Source organism: Tamandua tetradactyla, chromosome 17, assembly GCF_023851605.1.
Source record: "Tamandua tetradactyla isolate mTamTet1 chromosome 17, mTamTet1.pri, whole genome shotgun sequence".
Taxonomy (NCBI): Eukaryota; Metazoa; Chordata; class Mammalia; order Pilosa; family Myrmecophagidae; genus Tamandua; species Tamandua tetradactyla.
In genome coordinates, this window is record NC_135343.1 from 77,724,513 (window position 1) to 77,743,290 (window position 18,778).

Sequence of the window (18,778 nt, forward strand, 5' to 3'; positions counted from 1 at the left end):
CCCTCCAGCAATCCCCGTAAGTCGAGCGTTCGGAAGGATCGTGGTCACAGAAACCGTGCTGCCAGCACTTCGCATCTGGCCCTTTTGTTTAAAAGCTCCGGGGCGGGGGAGGGGCGCTGCAGCAGGGGCGGGCTCTCTCGGTTCCTCCCAGTCCACCTCCCAGGCCTCTCAAACGGGGTGCCCTCGGGGCAGGGCCCGTACCGGCCGCGAGGTCTCCTCCCAGGCGCCGCCGGCAGCTGGACGGCGCACGCTCGGGACGGTCCGGGAGCCGCCGGACCCGCAGCGAAGGGCGTCAGGGCGTCCCCGGCGGGTGGCGCGGCCAGGGGTCCCTACCGCGGGAATACAGGCGGGCCCCCGACCCGGCAGCGGGGCGGAGCTCAGGCAGCAGCCCCTCCCAGGGCTCGCGGGGAGAAACTGGGAAGGGGCGGACGCGGAACTCGCCGAGACCGCGGCGCGTGGCACGCGCGAGCCGTCCCGCGCATGCTCCGCCCGCCCGCCTCGGCCCCGCCCCCTCGTGGCCTCTCCCCCTCCCCCTGCAGCCTCCCTCCGAGCTCGCTCCTCCGGGCGGGCGGCGGACGTTCCTCGTGCGTGCCGGCGCCTGACTTCACTTCCGGCTAACGCGCTCCGCTTGCCCCCTGGCCCCGGATGGTGACTGGCGGTGGTGCTGCACCTCCCGGGACTGTCACTGAGCCGCTTCCCAGTGTGATTGTGCTGAGCGCAGGCCGGAAGATGGCGGCTGCGGCGGCCTCGGGCCCGGGCTGCTCCTCAGCGGCGGGGGCGGGAGCGGGGGCGGCCGGGGTCTCGGAGTGGCTGGTGCTGCGGGATGGCTGCATGCGCTGTGACTCTGACGGGCTGCACAGCCTCTCCTACCACCCGGCGCTCAACGCCATCCTGGCCGTCACCAGTCGCGGGACCATCAAAGTCATCGACGGCACCTCGGGGGCGACCCTGCAGGCCTCGGCGCTCAGCGGTGAGTGTGTGGCCCCGCCGGGCCTACAGCAGGAGGAGCCCGGCCCGCCAGATGCCGGGGAGGGAAGCCGCCCAGCCCCGGGGCTCGGTCGGGCCGTCCGTAGGAGGGGAAGCGGCATGACGAGAGAGGGGTAGAGGGAGGGCAGGGCCGGGGCTCAGGCTTGGCTGAAAAGGGAGGTCCGGAAGCTGATGGAGAAGGACCCGAGGACTCGGCGTTTTCAGCTGTTGCAGCTAGGAAGAAGACCCCGGCGGATCGGGGAGTGGTGGGAGTTGTCTTTTCGGGCCTTGAGCGTCTGGTGTGAGTTGGTTCTGTTGGAGAGGTGAGGAGGCTTCGAGCCCGGCCCAGGGAAAGGCCAGGCAGCCCGGCAGGTCGTGGGGACGGCGTCGGCAGTGCCCTGTTCTAGATGGGAAAGCGGAAGGGTCGAAGGCTTGATCCCGGCGGGAGAGGCTGGTGGCCGGAGGGGAGGGGCGGGGAGCGCCCCAGCCGGCCTCCAAGCCCCGGACTGTGGGAGAGAAGTGGTTACTTTGCGGTTCATGGGTCCTGCAGGTGCCGGGGGAGCCCCGCGAGCTTCGTGCTGGGCTGGGTGGGGGAGGGGTGGGGGGCTAGGGGTGGGGGTGGGGAGGGAAGTGGGCGGGCCAGCTGCCTGGACTGCCGGGTCGGCGACGGAACCTTGTCCCCTGGCTCGGAGCTTCCAACTTCCACCCCACCGTGTCGGGAAGCTCAGGACCTGCGGTTTGTGAACTATAAGATTCACTTTGGATTTGTAATCAGGTGAAATCTCAGGTCCTTTCTACTGGTTTTTAACCACGGCGGGCCACTAGTTGGGGTTCTGAAATTTATCTGTCTCAGTACTGGGAGAGAGCTGTTCTGGGTGGTGGAAACGTTGCTCCAGGAATGGGACTTTTTAGTATGCATGAGGTGCACGCTCAGTGGACTGGAGTGCTTTGGAATTGCCCTGGTTAAGTTACGTTTGGCTGAGATGTTATTTTATTTATGCTTAAATAATGAGTGGCTTATTTTAGATGTTAAGATTGAAATGTTAGCTAGTTAAGACTCATGCAGAGATGAAATGTAAATGACTGTCTGTCTGCCTTTAGCTAAGTGGAAGTAGTTATGTAGTCTGCCAATTCACATGTATTTTAGCATAAGGAAAGTCTCTTCTAGTTTACTGTGAGTAATATGTGACAGTTTAGGGATCCAAGTATGAAATTAGGGATGTTAATTTTTGTTAACCTGAGAGTTCTGAAAGAATTGGATTGTGTGTATTATGGTATACAATCCTGGAATATATCTAAGAGATTTTATCAGAGAGGAAGTTTTCGGTTGTAGGTTTGTAACTTTTTCTTTTTACTTTTTATATATTTTTGGCATAGGTGTTGGGTTGTAGAGGTGTCCCAGATGTGGCCACAAGCAGTTACTGCAGTTTTGGACATAGCAGCTTGTCACTACCTGTGAGAGGGAGATACTCATTAGTAATTGGGTACCTTTCTTTCAAGCTCACTTAAAGTATTTCGAAATATGAAAAGGTATAAAGAATAATTACGGTGAATAACTGTAAATCCCTAACTCAGTTTACAAAATGAAACATTACAAAAGGAGTTTGAAGCCTCCTCTCTGCCCTTTCTGGATTGCATTCCTCCATTTCCTCCTCCGCCCCCCGTAAGATTATCCTTAATTTGGTTTTATCATTTTCAGATGTGTCTTTATAACTTTTAGTAGGTGTTTGTATCCTTAAACAATATTTAATGTTGTCATATTTTAAACTTTAAGTGGTATCAAATTGTGTTTGGATTTCTGTAAAAGGCTATATTAACGAAAGTATTGAAGTGTTTTGAATAGAAAGACGAATTTCATAAAATGCTTTTTCTGTCTGGAGACCATGTTTAAGAAAAATAGTGTGTGCCAGGGTTTATTATAAATGGTCAAGAGAACTGAATATAAATGTATGTACTTGCACATGGAAAGGAAAAAAATACTCTAGTGGTAGCTTGCTTAAGCAGGGACAGTTTTAGGTGCATAATGTAAGTGTGAAGGTAGGTGTGAAAATCTAAAACTGATTTGGGATAACTTAATTGGGATATATATTGGGGCATGTTAATTAGAAGAGTATGGGATTGGACTCTTAAATTGCATATATCCATGCACTGGGGATTGAATATGTGGTTAAAATATGTAGCAGAATTTATGAAGAGCAAAATAAAAAGATTATCGAAAATTTTTGAGCGTAACATGGATAAATTATGAAATGTTATGAAAACTGAAGTTTTTAAATAATGATAACTACCAAAAGTTGTTTAGGTTCTTATGTATGTAGTCTGTACAGATAAGATTGGGGAGAGAATGCTGCAGTTTATGTTTTGCCTGGACTATATTGGTAAATAATAGATTTGTTTTAATGGTTAATATAGGGTGACAGTACTATAAATGGAGTGGGGAGAAGTACCAGTAGTGACCATGGTCCTAACATGACCCCTCTTGCTAGTTCATGGGCAATGAGCCAGTTTTCCTTCTACCCCAGAGGAAAGACGTATTTGTCTGAGGAGGCAGAGTGGTGTGAACAATACCTAATGCTGCCTGTATAGAGTTTTACTGGGTGATAGAGTAAATAATGTTTTATAGATAAATGAGGTTCAGTTTATAGAACTGTGCGTAGCCCATTGCAGATTAAAATTGAAAGGTGGGCGCTGGACTTGTGTGTATATATATTCAATTGGAATTCAAAGCTGGTGAGTTTTTAACGATGTTTTCTATATTATGTGTCTTCACATTATTTGTATTTGACATAAAGTGATTTATAAATACACTTTCACTAAATTAAGAGCCACTGGTATATACTTAGGTTAGGAATAACCGAGAGTATTTGCTCCTTGTTTAGCGCCTAAGGGTTAAGATTTTTGAGCCTCTGAGCTGCTTCCTTGGCCTGGCATTCGAGGTCCACCATGATCTGGCCCCTGCCAGTTTCACTAGCCTTGTCTCCTATTTTCTTTTGTGAAACTGGTTAATTTAGTCTCCTTTCCTAAGTACAATAGTTTTGCTCTCTCTTGGAATGCACTGATTTGCTGTAGCCAATTAGACAAATTGTACCCAGTTTTCAAGACCTAGGGCAGATTTTAGCTTCATGAACCCAAGGCGCAGCAGTATCTGCTGTCTTGAACTATTTAAATTCAGTTTTATCTAGCTTTTTGTGGCTATATGATGTCTAAGTATATTTCAGGTTTCCTTGTCTACTCATTTATATCTTAGGATACTTAGTAAAACTGTTAATTCAATAAATATTTTTGAGTTGATTTGTGTGTCTGCTCATGGTTATGTTAAATGGTGATTGCTAAATGAACACATTCCTTGACTTTGGGTTTTAAAATAAAAGAAGCTTTAACGTATACCACTTGATCATGCTGTTCAGATTACTAGATAATATCCCTACCTGTAGTTATTGTTTTGTTCATGCAGGTTAGCATAATAGGAAGGAGCCAGGCTCTGGAGACAGATTGCTTGGATAAAGATCCCACTTTGTAGTTTGTAACTGTAACCTTGAGTGAATTAACATCTCTGGCCCAGTTTCCCCACCTGCAAAATGGGTATGGTAATTGTACCAACTGTGAAGATTGGTTATGTGGATAACCAATTGGTTATGTGGATAAAATAACCAATTGGTTATGTGGATAAAGTATGAAGTATTTAGAGCAGTGTGCCTACCATGCAATTAAGTGCTCAAAAAATGGTCCTATCTACTTGCATTCACTGTAATTGTCCTTTTGTTTTCATTTTCCCTAAACCTTTTTCATATTCTCTGTTAAGTCTTTTGAACTTAAATTTAAACCTCCTAGGACTTTTTTTTCCTTCTGATTTACCAACTCTTAGCATTCTGTAAAACCCTAGATTTTGCTTTAATGTAAAGATAAGGTGTTGCTGATTTGTTTGGTATTATCTTATTTACTTAATTACTCAGGTGTTTACTTTTTTTTTTAATTGAGAAATCTTCACACACATAAATTCTGTCCATGGTATACAATCGATGGCTTACAATATCATCACATAGTGTGTATTCGTTACCATGATTGTTTTTAGAATATTTGCATCACTCCAGAAAAAGAAAAAGAAAAAGAAAAAACTCGTACATACCATACACCTTGCCCCTCCCTTTCATTGACCACTAGTGTTTCCGTCTACCCAATTTATTTTATACTTTGCCCCCCATTGTTTATTTATTATCCATATTTTTACTCATCTGTCCATTCCCTTGATATAAGGAGCATCAGACGCAAGGTTTTCAGAATCATAGTGTTTACTCTTGCTTCCTGACGTAGCTTTGTTCTCCCCCTCCCCTAGAACATTTTATATTGTTTTGGTTATGAGCTTTTTTGAGGGCATGTAGAAAGAACATAGGCTTTATTTGTTATGTTGTCCTGAATTTTGAGTCTTAGTTTACTTACTTATTGACTGCCTAAACTCCTTAAACTTCAGCGTCCTCGTGTAAATTAATATTTAATAGGGTGGTTGTAAAGGTTAAATGGTAAAACAGTGCATGGCATGTACATAGTAGATACTCAGTGAATACTGTCTTGAGCCTTATGGTTCCATGCTCCTCATGATCGCATTCAAAATTGTTCACTGTCTTAATGTTGTTTATATACAGAGAATAGGTAGATATCATGCAACTATAAATGGAAATATAAATGTTGATAACAAATATTATCTATATTTTGATAGATACCCTTTAGTGTATTGGAAGTAGCTACAAGTCAGAATGATGTTAAGAATGCTGAATTATTAGTTTTGTGTATGTATGGATTGTTCATGTAATATATGTATATAAATTAAGATCTATGTTTGTGGTTATTAATCAATGGACATTGTGGTATATGTGCAGGAGAAAGTCATGTTTCTTCAGTTTCTGAAGTGGGTTCTGGGTCTGTGTTATTATGTCAGGGAAAAAGAGGAAAAGTAGCTCCGAAACTGCTTAGTGTTTTTAGATATACACTCCAGTTTTACATTTCTTTATGAATATCCCCCTTTTTCCTTTTTGCACATAGACATTGACTTTTCTTTTTTTTTTTTTTTTTAAAGACATTGACTTTTCTTTGAGAAATTTATACAGTGGTCATAAATGAGAAAAAGATCTTTGTACTCTCCTCCATCTTCAGTGAAGTTCAGATTGGGTGAATTGTTTTCAGATGGCCACCTCTTGATCATATTTAAAAGTTCAGAGCTTCCTGCTTAACTAAGTCTTGGAATATAGAAAACTAATTAGGTTAGGCTGCAGAATCTTTTTATGGATTAAATTCATACTTATCATTTTGCTAGTGGTGGAACGTATTTTTCTTGCTACTTATGAATTGGACATGCGTTAATTTGAGTGAAATAGCAGAATTTCCCTGTATGTCTCATAGTGATGAAAATTGCAAATGAGTCAAACCAATTCCTATTTCCTGACTAACTTTGGTACATGCAGCCTTCTTAGTTAGTCTTTTATGAAAAATAATAGAAACAGCATAGAATTGGTATTTCAGTAGAACCTAAAAGATAATTGTCTTCTGGATACATCTGAATTCTTTATAAAAACTTAATTCGACAATATCTCCTTTTAGACTATGTGTATGTGCTTTGGCTCTCTGTTTCAGTTGACTGACTTTAGTGTAGCAGTATTACCTTATGTTCTAGCTTATGGCAGAGATTTGCCATTTTATTAGCAAAAGTTTTCTGTAATTAATCATAGTAAATTTATATTAGTGTGTTTTTAAAATTTGTTATGTTTTTAAGGTCCTATATATTTATCCAAATTTTTGCATTTACTTTCTAGGTTTTCCTGAGTACTGAGTGCTCAGAAGTGGTTTTGCTCTAGCAGAAAATTAGTTCAGTCTTTGTTTTAGTAATTCTGGACTCATTGTTTAATAATGAGGCAGTATGAGAGCACAGACTCTGGAGCCAAATAACAAGAAAGTTCATCTATAAAATGAGAATAATAGTAATCTGTTGTGAATGTGAAAATTAGTTAATATAGGTAAAGCGTGTAGAACAGTGCCAGACATTCAGTAAGTGTTCTGTTAAATTTTATTGTTTCTATATACTAGTGCTAACAGTGGTTACTTGAAAGATGTTAAGTGCGTAGTTTTTTTTTTCTTACAGATATTCTATTGAAATTACTGTATTTTCTTCCAGTTTCCATGTATGTGGTTGGGTGAAATCTAATAGGCATAATTATAAGAGCAATATTTTATTATAGGAGAGTTATAAACTATAATAGTTTATTGATTTTGGATTTGAAATTGTTAAAAGAGGAAGGCAATGTGGAGAGCTTGTTGATGGGTAGTCATTCAGATGTTTATTGAACGCTGTGCTAGGCATGGAGGGCACAAAATAATTAATGCCACATTTTTGCCTTTGAGTGCAGAATCCTTGATATTTTTAGATAAACTATTTTGGTAAAATGTCATAAGTCTGATAATATAGATGTACAGAATGCTGTGTGAGCAGAGGAGGAAACTTTTTCTACCTGAGTAAAATAGGGAAGACTTCTCAAAGTAGATAGCATTTATGATCAGTTCTGAAAGATGAGGTAGTGGCAAAGAATGTTACAAGGAATATCATCTTAAGCCAAGGTACTCGTTTGTGCAGAAACATGTTGGGCTTAAACATGGTGAATTCAAGGTACTGAGAGTAGTGTTTGGAGGGCTGGGGTTGGAGTTTAGGGTATGTGTGGTGATGGTTAGAGTTGAAACTGAGAGATAGATAAGTACCAGATCATAATACATTCTGGTAGGAAGTTTGAACTTGACATCATAAGTAGGGTGCCATTGTAGGTTATCACATGATCAAATTTGTGTTTAGAAAGATGGAAAGCTAATGCACATATGTGAGAGGGGATGAGAATCTCATGTAACTTGAGAGGTAGGAATAACATAATTATGGTTATTTATTAAATGTGAGGGATGAGAAAAATTGGCTATGTGAAAATTACTCACCCTTAGGTTCCTAGTTTGAGTAACTGGATGAATGGTGTTTATAAGCCCAAATAAACAATGTAAGGTGTGGTGACTAGCTTTTGTTGGAGAAGGTTGAGGAGGTAATAGGGAGATTGTGATTTCAGTTGTTTTAATTTTGTGTTCTTGAGGACATACAAATGGAGATGTCCAGAAGGCATTGGAAATTCAGGGTTGAAACTGTAAGGTTTGGGAATATAGATATGGTAGGTCTTGGATTTTACAGAGAAAGACTAGACTGGTGGTTAAAGATGTGGGCTCTGGAGCCAAACTGAGTTCCTGTCTATGATTCACCACTTATTAGCTGTGTTTTAGGCGCAGTGCTTAACCATTCTGTGCTTTATTTTGCTCATCTGTAATATGAGAATAATAATTTGTATCTAACTCATTAGATTGTTGGAAAGAGTAAATAAACTAATAATTCATGTGGATTATTGCTGCTGGGCCCACAGTAGGAACTCAATCAATGTTAGTTTTTATACTGGTGAAATTTTAAATTATGTAGTTTAATTGAACAAGTGTTTGCCGTATGGGGATATTAAGATGAATTTGAAATATGCCTCCTCTGCCCGTATAACCATTTGGAAAGCTTTCTAGGAGAGAAGACAGATGCTTCAGCTGAGACTCGAAGAAAAATGAGTTATCCAGGTAGAAGGAACAGCATGAGCAAGAATAGAGGCATGAAGCTGGATTATGTTTCTGCAAGCATTTTGGTGTTTGAGTGTAAAGTATGAGAAATGAAGTCATAAGAGATCCTGAGAGTCTTGAACTTTATCCTCCTGGACTGTGTTTCCCATATTATTAAGTACAAGAACTCCCAGTTTAAGTTCAACATTTTAGGGCCTTCTTATGATGGAAATTATATCTTTAGTACCAGTTAATAGAGAACATATTGCAGAAAGCTACTACTTTTAAGTAATTTTAATTTAAGTCTTTCATTATCATTGTAATTGAAAAATACTATATAGTATAACGTGTGCTTTTAGACTTTTCTCCCTGCTGTTTTTTTAAAAATTTTTTTAATCAATTAAAAAAAATTACAGAAGGAAACACAAACATTCCCAATATGTGATCATTCCATTCTACATATATAATCAGTAATTCACAATATCATCACATAGCTGCAGATTCATCATCCTGATCATTTCTTAGAACATTTGCATCAATTCAGAAAAACAAACAAAAAGACAACAGAAAAAATAACACAAAAACAGGAAAAAAAAGCATACACACCATACCCCTTACTCCTCCCTTTCATTGATCACTAGCATTTCAAACTAAATTTATTTTAACATTTGTTCCCCCTATTATTTATTTTTATTCCATATGTTCTACTCATCTGTTGACAAAGTAGATAAAAGGAGCATAAGACATAAGGTTTTCACAATCACACAGTCACACTGTGAAAACTACACCATTATATAATCATCATCAAGAAACATGGCTACTGGAACACAGCTCTACATTTTCAGGCAGTTCCTTCCAGCCTCTCCATTTCCTCTTAGGTAACAGGCGATATCTACTTAATGCATAAGAATAACCTCCAGGATAGTCTCTTGACTCTGGTTGGAATCTCTCAGCCATTGACACTTTGTCTCGTTTCACTCTTCCCCCTTTTGGTCGAGAAGGTTTTCTCAGTCCCTTGATGCTGAGTCTCAGCTCATTCTAGAGTTTTTCTCAATCCCTTGATGCTGAGTCCGAGTTCATTCTCAGATTTCTGTCCCACGTTGCCAGGAAGAAGGTCCATACCCCTGGGAGTCATGTCCCATGTAGACAGGGGGAGGGTGGTGAGTTTGTTTGTTGTGTTGGCTGGAGAGAGAGGCCACATCTGAGTAACAAAAGAGGTTCTCTTGGGGGTAACTCTTAGGTCTAATTTTAAGTAGGCTTGACCTATATCCTTTGTGGGGTTAAGTTTCATATGAACAAACCCCAAGACTGAGGGCTCAGCCTATAGCTTTGATTGTCCACACTGCTTGTGAGAATATCAAGAATTCAACTTGGGAAAGTTGAATTTTCCCCCGTTCTCACCATTCCCCAAAGGGGACTTTGCAAATACTTTTCTGCTCACTGATCAAATCACTCTGGGATTCATTGGGGCATCACTCTGTACAAACCAGCAAAATCTCATGTCTTATCCAAGGTTCCATGTACTTATGTTGTTCAACCAAGCTCTCTACATAAGTTATATTAGGAAATGTACTAGTCAAAATATAAATTTTGTACTGAATAAACATTTCTTGCTTTAGTCTCATCCATAAGTTGAAATTTTAAAATATTAATTACCATCTGTTTTCAGCACCCTGCACTAATGACATTCCCTTGTTCTTCCTCACGCAAAAACATTTTTTAAATTTGTACATTTAGTCACTGTCATTATCCACTATAGGCAATCCTAGATTATACCATCTCAATCTTTATCGTCTATCTTTCTTTCTGATTTCATTTGTGCCCCCAGCCCTCCTCTCTCTATCATTCTCACATTCAGGTTCATTTAGTGTTTTAACATAATTGTATTACAGTTAGGTAGCATTGTGCTGTCCCTTTCTGAGTTTTTACATTCAGTCCTGTTTCACAATCTGTATCCCTTCAGCTCCAATTACCCAATATCTTACCCTATTTCTGTCTCCTGATGGTCTCTGTTACCAACTAAATATTTCAAGTTTGTTCACTAATGTCAGTTCATATCAGTGAGACCATACAGTATTTGTCCTTTTGTTTGTGGCTAATCACACTCAGCGTAATGTCCTTAAGGTCCATCCATGTTGTCACATACTTCATAACTTTATTCTGTCTTAAAGCTGCATAATATTCCATGGTATGTATATACCACAGTTTGTTTAGCCACCCATCTGTTGATGGACATTTTGGCTGTTTCCATCTCTTGGTAATTGTAAATAATGCTGCTGTAAATATTGGTGTGCAAATGTCCGTTTGTGTCCTTGCCCTCATGTCCTTTGAGTAGAGACAGCATATAGATGGGTCCCATTCCCTGATCCATTCTGCCAGTCCATGTCCCCCGATTGGGAAACTTAATCCATCGACATCAGTGTTCTTACTGCCTGGGTTTTTTGTCTTTTGGCTTTTATATGTCCTTCTAATTTTCCTTCTTTTTACCTTTACTCATGGTCTTCCTTTCTACACTCTTCTTCACACCTCTCCTGCCTTCGTGTCTGTCTCTAATGTTCCCTTTAGTATTTCTTGCAGAGCTGGCCTCTTGGTTACGATTTCTCTCAGTGATTTTTTGTCTGAAAATGTTTTAATTTCTCCCTCATATTTGAAGGACAATTTTACTGGATATAGAATTCTTGGTTGGCAGTTTTTCTCTTTTAATAATTTAAATATATTATCCCACTGTCTTCTCGCCTCCATGATTTCTGCTGAGAGATCTGCTCATAGTCTTATTGGACTTCCCTTGTATGTGATGGATTGCTTTTCTCTTGCTGCTTTCAAGATCCTCTCTTTCTCTTTGACCTCTGACATTCTGATTAGTAAGTGTCTTGGAGTATGTCTATTTGGATCTGTTCTCTTTGGGGTACGCTGCACTTCTTGGATCTGTAATTTTAAGTCTTTCATAAGAGTTGGGAAATTTTCAGTGATAATTTCCTCCATTAGTTTTTCTCCTCCTTTTCCCTTCTCTTCTCCTTCTGGTACTCCCACAACACGTATATTCGTGCGCTTCATATTGTCTTTCAATTCTCCGAGTCCCTGCTCATATTTTCCCATTTTTTTCCCTATATTTTCTGTCTCTTGTCAGATTTCAGATGTTCCATCCTCCAGTTCAGAAATCCTATGTTCTGTCTCTCAAAATTTACCATTGTAGGTTTCCATTGTTTTTTCAACTCTTCTACCGTGCCTTTCATTCCCATAAGTTCTGTGATTTGTTTTTTCAGACTTTTGATTTCTCCTTTTTGTTCATTCCTTGCCTTCTTTATATCCTCCCTCAATTCATTGATTTGGTTTTTGATGAGGTTTTCCATGTCTGTTCGTATATTCTGAATTAGTTGTTTCAGCTCCTGTATCGCATTTGAATTGTTGGTTTGTTCCTTTGACTGGGCCATATCTTCAATTTTCCTAGTGTGATTTGTTATTTTTTGCTGGTGTCTAGGCATTTAATTACCTTAATTATTTTATTCTGGAGATTGCTTTCACTTCTTTTATCTAGGGTTTTCTTGCTGGATGAATTTGTTGTCTGTTCTTTGGTATTCAGTTCAGCTTTATCTGGACTTCTGGCATAGGAGAAACAGAGATAAATGTGCTTGTATGTGGAAGTCTCTACAATATTTAAGTTGTTGAACATCTGGTACTGTGTCTTTTGAAATGTTGCCTATAACTATCAAAAGAATATAAACAATAATGGAAAAGTGGGAAGGGAGACAGGAGATTACTTCTGATAGGTGCATTGTACTTATGGCCTCATGAAAATGGTGCCTTTGGCAAGATTCTTCTGTTAGTTTCCATCTTTAACAAGGGCAAAGACTTGACCAGAATATTTCATGGTCTGATAAGATAATGTAGAAATTCTTTGTAAACTGCAGCATTTCAAGTGTAAGGAATACAAAATTGTTTAGTTATGTTCTGTGGGTATAACAGGTAGAAATAATAAAAAGAATAAAGTGATTGCTATATAAAATAGTCTGTGACAAGGGCAGTGCCCCTATAAAGAATTGTGATCTAGTTTGAATGTGCTGTATTGGGGATGTATTTTAAAGGAGATAAACATTATGTTTACTTTGTAGAGGAAATAGAAGTTTTAGAGTGGAGGTGATGGGAGATGAGATGAGATTTATTGTGAGTATTGGGAATTTATATCTTCATGATATGTTTCTGTAATTTTACTTTGATTTATTGATTGATGAAGAGAGAAGTAGGGCTGGGGAGATGGCCATGGAAATGGTTTTCAACTCTGGCTGCACAGTAGAACCATCAGGGGAGTCTTTGAAAAAAATACCATACCTGGGTCCCAGTATTCTGATTTAAATGGTCTAAAATGGTGCCAGGCATATTATGCTGTTTTTTTTTTTTTACAAAAAGCATGTCAGGTGATTTTAATGGGCATATTTAGATTTACGGGTTCAGACTTTGACTGGGACTTTATGTGAGCAATTTGTTTATACCTGAAATAAATGAGAGACAGGTTTCATTTGAATTTAATATTCTGTATAGACTTCTTTCTTTCTTTTTTTTTCTGCCATGAAACCTACTCCTTACAGCTTAACTTGTATTTAGTGGATATATAATGAATATGCCTGTAAGCAACAGGATTTATCAAGGGCCAGATATCTGTTGTTTTTTATTTTTTTCTTTAAATGGTATTTTTAAAATTAATTTTTAATTAAAAAAACAGACACAAACATTCTTAACATGATCATTCCATTCTACGTATATAATCAGTAATTCACAGTATCATCACATAGTTGCATATTCATCATCATGATCATTTCTTAGAACATTTGCATCATTTTCTGAATTCAGAAAAAGAAATAAAAAGACAACAGAAAAAAAATCATACATACCATACCCTTACCCCTCCCTTTCATTGATTTCTAGCATTTCAGTCTACTAAATTTGTTTTAACATTTGTTCCCTCAATTATTTATTTTTATGCCATATGTTTTCCTCATCTGTTGATAAGGTAGATAAAAGGAGCATCAGACACAAGGTTTTCACAAACGCACAGTCACACCGTGAAAGCGGTATCATTATACAATCATCTTGAAGAAACATGGCTACTGGAACACAGCTCTACATTTCAGGCAGTTCCCTCCAGCCTCTCCATTACATCTTGACTAACAAGGTGATATCTATTTAATGCCTAGAATAACCTCCAGGATAACCCCTCAACTCTGTTTGGAATCTCTCAGCCATTGACACTTTATTTTGTCTCATTTCACTCTTCTCCCTTTTGGTTGAGTAGGTTTTCTCAATCCCTTGATATTGAGTCCCAGCTCATTCTAGGATTTCTGTCCCACGTTGCCAAGAAGGTCCACACCCCTGGGAGTCATGTCCCACGTAGACGGGGCAGGGCAGTGAGTTTTCTTGTTGTGTTGGCTGGATGTTGCTTTCTGTTTTATTCTTTTCTGCCATAATTTATTTTTGGTTGATTTTTGAACCAACTAAGTGATTCTAATTGGGAGAGAGGAGAAGGGGGATAGAGAAGACAGAGATGGGTGGGGTATCTGTATCAAGCCAATTAGTTTCATGTGTAAAATGCCTTTGTTTCATTTTTTATTTAAAAAGTGAGAATATATATTTTATTGTTTTATGTTTTAATGTATTAAAAAAATTTCAAAACTCAGAATGCTTCATTTATTCAAAAACATTTCTTGTGTATGAAACATTAATGATACATCCTTAATGTATCCTGGTTTTTTGGAGCACATAGTTTAGTGGGAAGAGATGTATATCCACACACCATTTCAGGTCATGATAAATGCCGTAAAGAAAGCAGATATAAGAATGGGGGTAGGTGAATTTGTTCGGTTAGGTGTCCCATGAGGGTGTGTCAGAGTTGACATTTGAGCAAAGATCTGAATGATCCGAGATAGCAATAATGCAGATGTTCATGGGAAGTTTCTTTTAGCCCATTTTTTGTAGTAGTCAAAAACAGATGAATTTTCATCATGATATTTGCGTCACATTTGACCTGGACGGACATTAAAATATAGACTGTGAGGAAGGATGGGAGTTTTGTATGACTACCAGTCTGAAGATAAATGCTACCTATATTAAACAGAGAAAAAAGTAATTTCATATATGACCTCCAAATAGAAACTCACAAGGGCGCACACTGCAAATTGTAGAGTTGTATTGATTTGTAGTTGAGTTGCTTCTCATAAGGGCAACTTCGTGTAGCAACAGCAATTTATTTACAGATGGTTAATAGTCCTCTTTTTTATTTTATTTATTTTTAAAGTTTTAAATTTTTAAAAAATATATAGCAACAAACACAACAAACACAATTTTAACTTATGATCATTCCATTCTACATATGTAATCTGTGATTCACAGTATCATCACATAGTTGCATATTCATCATCAGGATCATTTCTTAGAACATTTGCATCAGTTCAGAAAAAGAAATAAAAAGACAACAGAAACAAAGTTCATACATACCTTACCCCTTACCCTTCCCTTTCATTTATCACTATTAATAGTCTTCTTGAGCAATATCAGATAGGAACATTAGTCCCCAAGATTTACTTAATTGCAACCAGGTCAACATCTGAAAGGAAGAAAATATGGTACATGCCTCAAGGTAGTTGAGAGATTTAAATGTAACAAATGGAATAAAATATAGGTGTAAGGTGTCACATTTTGTTGCAGGGAATAAGGTTGAATCCCATTCACATGGACATTTTCCAGTGATGATTGTATTCTCAAACCTTCTCAATTGATTAAAGAGACTTGCGATTATAGTAAAATAAGAGTGATTGGGTGGCAGTTTTGCATTAAATATGTGGAGAGAATTGGAACTTGGAACTCTTGATTCCAATAATGTTAGTTTCTGTAGCTTTCTGAGAGCCTTGTCCATACTTAAGTAGATGTTGGCGTACTACCTGGAATAGTACTATTTCTGGATTTTGTTTTATCCATTAGTTACCCGTTCATCATCTAAACAGTGAACTTTACCAAATTTGCTTTGCTTTACTCATTTTGGTTTTTAACAGTAGAGTTACTAGTGAACTTTACCAAATTTGCTCTGCTCTACTCATTTTGGTTTGTAAAAACAGAGTTACTAACAACTTTTCCTTTGTTAAATTATTTCATTTTTGGTTATTTTAATTATATTAAAAAAGCCTCATATGAGGGTCAAGATGGTGGCTTAGTGAGGTGCAGTATGTAGTTCGTCCTCCAGAGCAGCTAGTAAATAGCCAGGAATAGTATAGAACAACTGCTGGGACTGTATCAGCAACTGGACACACAGCATACACCAGTCTGGACAAGCTGAACCAGCTGCGATCCCACCAAGAACTGTAAGTTCACCAAGCTCCAGAGGCTGGTGCCCCTTCCCCATGGGCACAGCAGGCAGGTTCCCTGAGGGGAAAGGAAACAGACTTTACTAGCAGCAAGGGCTGCAAGTAAAGCTCCACTTGCAGAATTAATGAACAAATTCTGACTACTGAAAATAGGAACCTTGCACAGTGAAACCTGGAATAAGCACTGAAAGTACTAGAAATGTCTCCGTTCCCCACCCCCTCACCCCGCCCTGCAGAGAGGGGATGGTACAGACAGGGGTGGGGGTGGGGGGAACACCTGAGGCTTTTTGAGTCGGACAGCACAAAATACTGCAAAAGGGGGTGCATAGAGCCTGGAGATACACAGAGGCATGTACCAATTTACACTCTTGATTGACAAATCCAAGTTCCTACTCTGAAAAGGTTTTTTTTTTTTTTTTTTTTGGCTTTGTTTCTAATCCTTAACAGCTCATTAAATAGAAGCAGAAGCCTTCTCAGGCTCCATCATTGCTTCAGGCAAGGGTGGAATTAAGCCTCTCTGAGGGACTAGTTAGTCAGGTGAAAGGTGTTAATTCCCTAAAGGGTTTGTCTTGCCCAAGAGAAAGGTGGGGCCCAACTCAAATGGAATCCCTCCTTCAAGGAATTCATCCACCAGGGACTGGAAAACTGAAGGAGTTAATGTTAACTTACAATCTCACCTCTGCTTCAGCCACATCCTTAGGAAGGACAGTCTGCTGAAATTAAAGACACTGCATGACTTTACGCTGATGGGAAGCCATAGGCACACAAGTGCCACATGCTGGGCAGAATAGGAAAAGCACAGTCTAGAGGCATCACAGGAAAGTCTGTCAACCTGCTGGATCTCACCCTAAGGGAAAACTGATGCAGCCTACTTTCTCCTGTGATGTGGGCCAGTCCAGTCTGGGAAAAATCTGGCCGGGGTCTGTAATAATCTGAGGAGATCCTACTCAAAAAAAAAAAAAAAAGGAAAGGAAAGGAAAAAGGGGGCTCCATATAGGCAGGGCAAGAAACAAAAAAACAAGAACTGAAAAATTTGAATCAGTGAAATTGAACCTGTGCTGGAGGTCTAGGATAAGTTGAACTGAATGCTAAAGAACAGATGGAGAACAAAGCCATCCAGCAAGAAAATCCTTGGTAAAACAGTGAAAACAGCCCCCAGAATAAACTAATTAAGGAAATAAAATGCATAGATGCCAGAAAAAAGTAACGAGTTATACTAGAAAATTGAAGATATGGCCCAAAGAAACAAACCAGCAATTCAAATGAGATACAGGAGTTGAAACAACTAATTAAGGATGCTCGAGCATTCATGGAAAATCTCATCAAAAATCAGATAGTCTTGCCTGCCATGCCTGCAAGCCGGGTTTGATTCCTGGTGCCTGCCCATGCCAAAAAAAAAAAAAAAAAAAAAAAAATCAAATCATTGGGTTGAGGGAGGTTATAAAGAAAAGCATTAGGCTAATAAACAGAAGAAATAGAAAGTTTGAAAAAACGTATCACAGAATTTAACGAATGAAAGAGACAACAGAAGAGATGAGAAAAACAGTGGAAACCTACCATGATAGATTTGAAGAGGCAGAAGAAAGGATCAGTGAACTAAAGGACTGGACATATGAAATCTCACACACAAAAGAAAATATAGGGAAAATAATGGAAAAATGTGAACAGGATCTCAGGGAATTGAATGGTAACATAAAATGCATGAATATATATTTTGTGGGTGTCCCAGAAGGAGAAGACAAGGGGAAAGGAGGAGAAAGACTAATGGAGGAAATAATCGCTGAAAATTTACCATCTTTTCTGAAAGGCATAAAATTACAGATCCAAGAAGTATAGCATACCTCCTACAGAATAGATCCAAATAAACAGACTGTCAAATGTTAAAGAGAAAGCGAAACTTTTGAAAGCAGCGAGAGAAAAGCAATCCATCACATACAAGGGAAGCCCAATAAGACTTTGTGGGTTTCTCAGCAGAAACCATGGAGCTGAGAAAGCACTGATATGATATATTTAAGATTCTAAAAGAGAAAAACTGCCAAACAAGAATTCTATATACAGCAAAATTGTAGTTCAAAAATAAGGCGATGACTGGTTCTGTGGTAGAATGCTTGCCTTCCATGCAGAAGACTGGGTTCGATTCCCAGACTGTGCACCCCCGCCGCAAAAAAATATATAAGAGAGAGAGGGAGATTAAAATATTTTCACACAGACAATCACTGAGAGAATTTGTGACCAAGAGACCAGCTCTGTAAGAAATACTAAAGGGAGCAATACAGGCAGATAGAAAAAGGCAGGAGAGAGAAGTCTGGAGAATAGTGTAGAAATGAAAACTATCAGTAAAGGTAAAAAGATTTAAAAAATTAGGTATGACATGTAACATCTAAAAGACAAAGTTAGCACTAAATGTTAATGGATTAAACCAATCATAAGACATACATTGGCAGAATGGATTAGAAAACAGGACCCATCTGTGTGCTGTCTACAGGAGACTCCTTTTAGACCCAAGGACAAAAGTAGGCTGAAAGGGAAAGATTGGGAAAAGATGTTTCATGCAAACAACAATCAGAAAAGAGCAAGAATAGCTATACTAATATCTGACAAATTAGAGTTTGAATGTAAAACAATTAAAAGAGACAAGGAAGAGTAGTATGCATTAATAAAAGGAACAATTCAAGAAGAAGGCATAACAATCATAAATATTTATGCACTGAGCCAGAGTGCTCCAAAATACTTGAGGCAAACACTGACAGCACTGAAGGGGGAAATAGACACCTCTATCATAATAGTTGGAGAATTCAATTCCCTGCTCTCATCAATGGATAGGACATCTAGGCAGAGGATCAATAAAGAAA

At 39.3% G+C, this 18,778-nt stretch overlaps 1 protein-coding gene across 12 annotated transcripts in view; it reads left to right on the forward strand.

The window, feature by feature from the left end:
• Positions 1–607: 607 nt before the first annotated feature.
• Positions 608–18,778, forward strand: part of BIRC6 (baculoviral IAP repeat containing 6) — a 311,805-nt gene continuing 293,634 nt past the window's right edge. For 7 of the 12 annotated variants that reach the window (XM_077135017.1, XM_077135019.1, XM_077135024.1 and 4 more), the window contains exon 1: positions 610–970. In XM_077135017.1, the coding sequence (XP_076991132.1) occupies positions 646–970 (325 nt within the window). In that variant the 5' untranslated portion in view covers positions 610–645. Of the gene's footprint in view, positions 971–18,778 lie in introns of all 12 variants that reach the window. The other 5 variants (XM_077135026.1, XM_077135018.1, XM_077135025.1 and 2 more) reach the window with 2 other exon arrangements.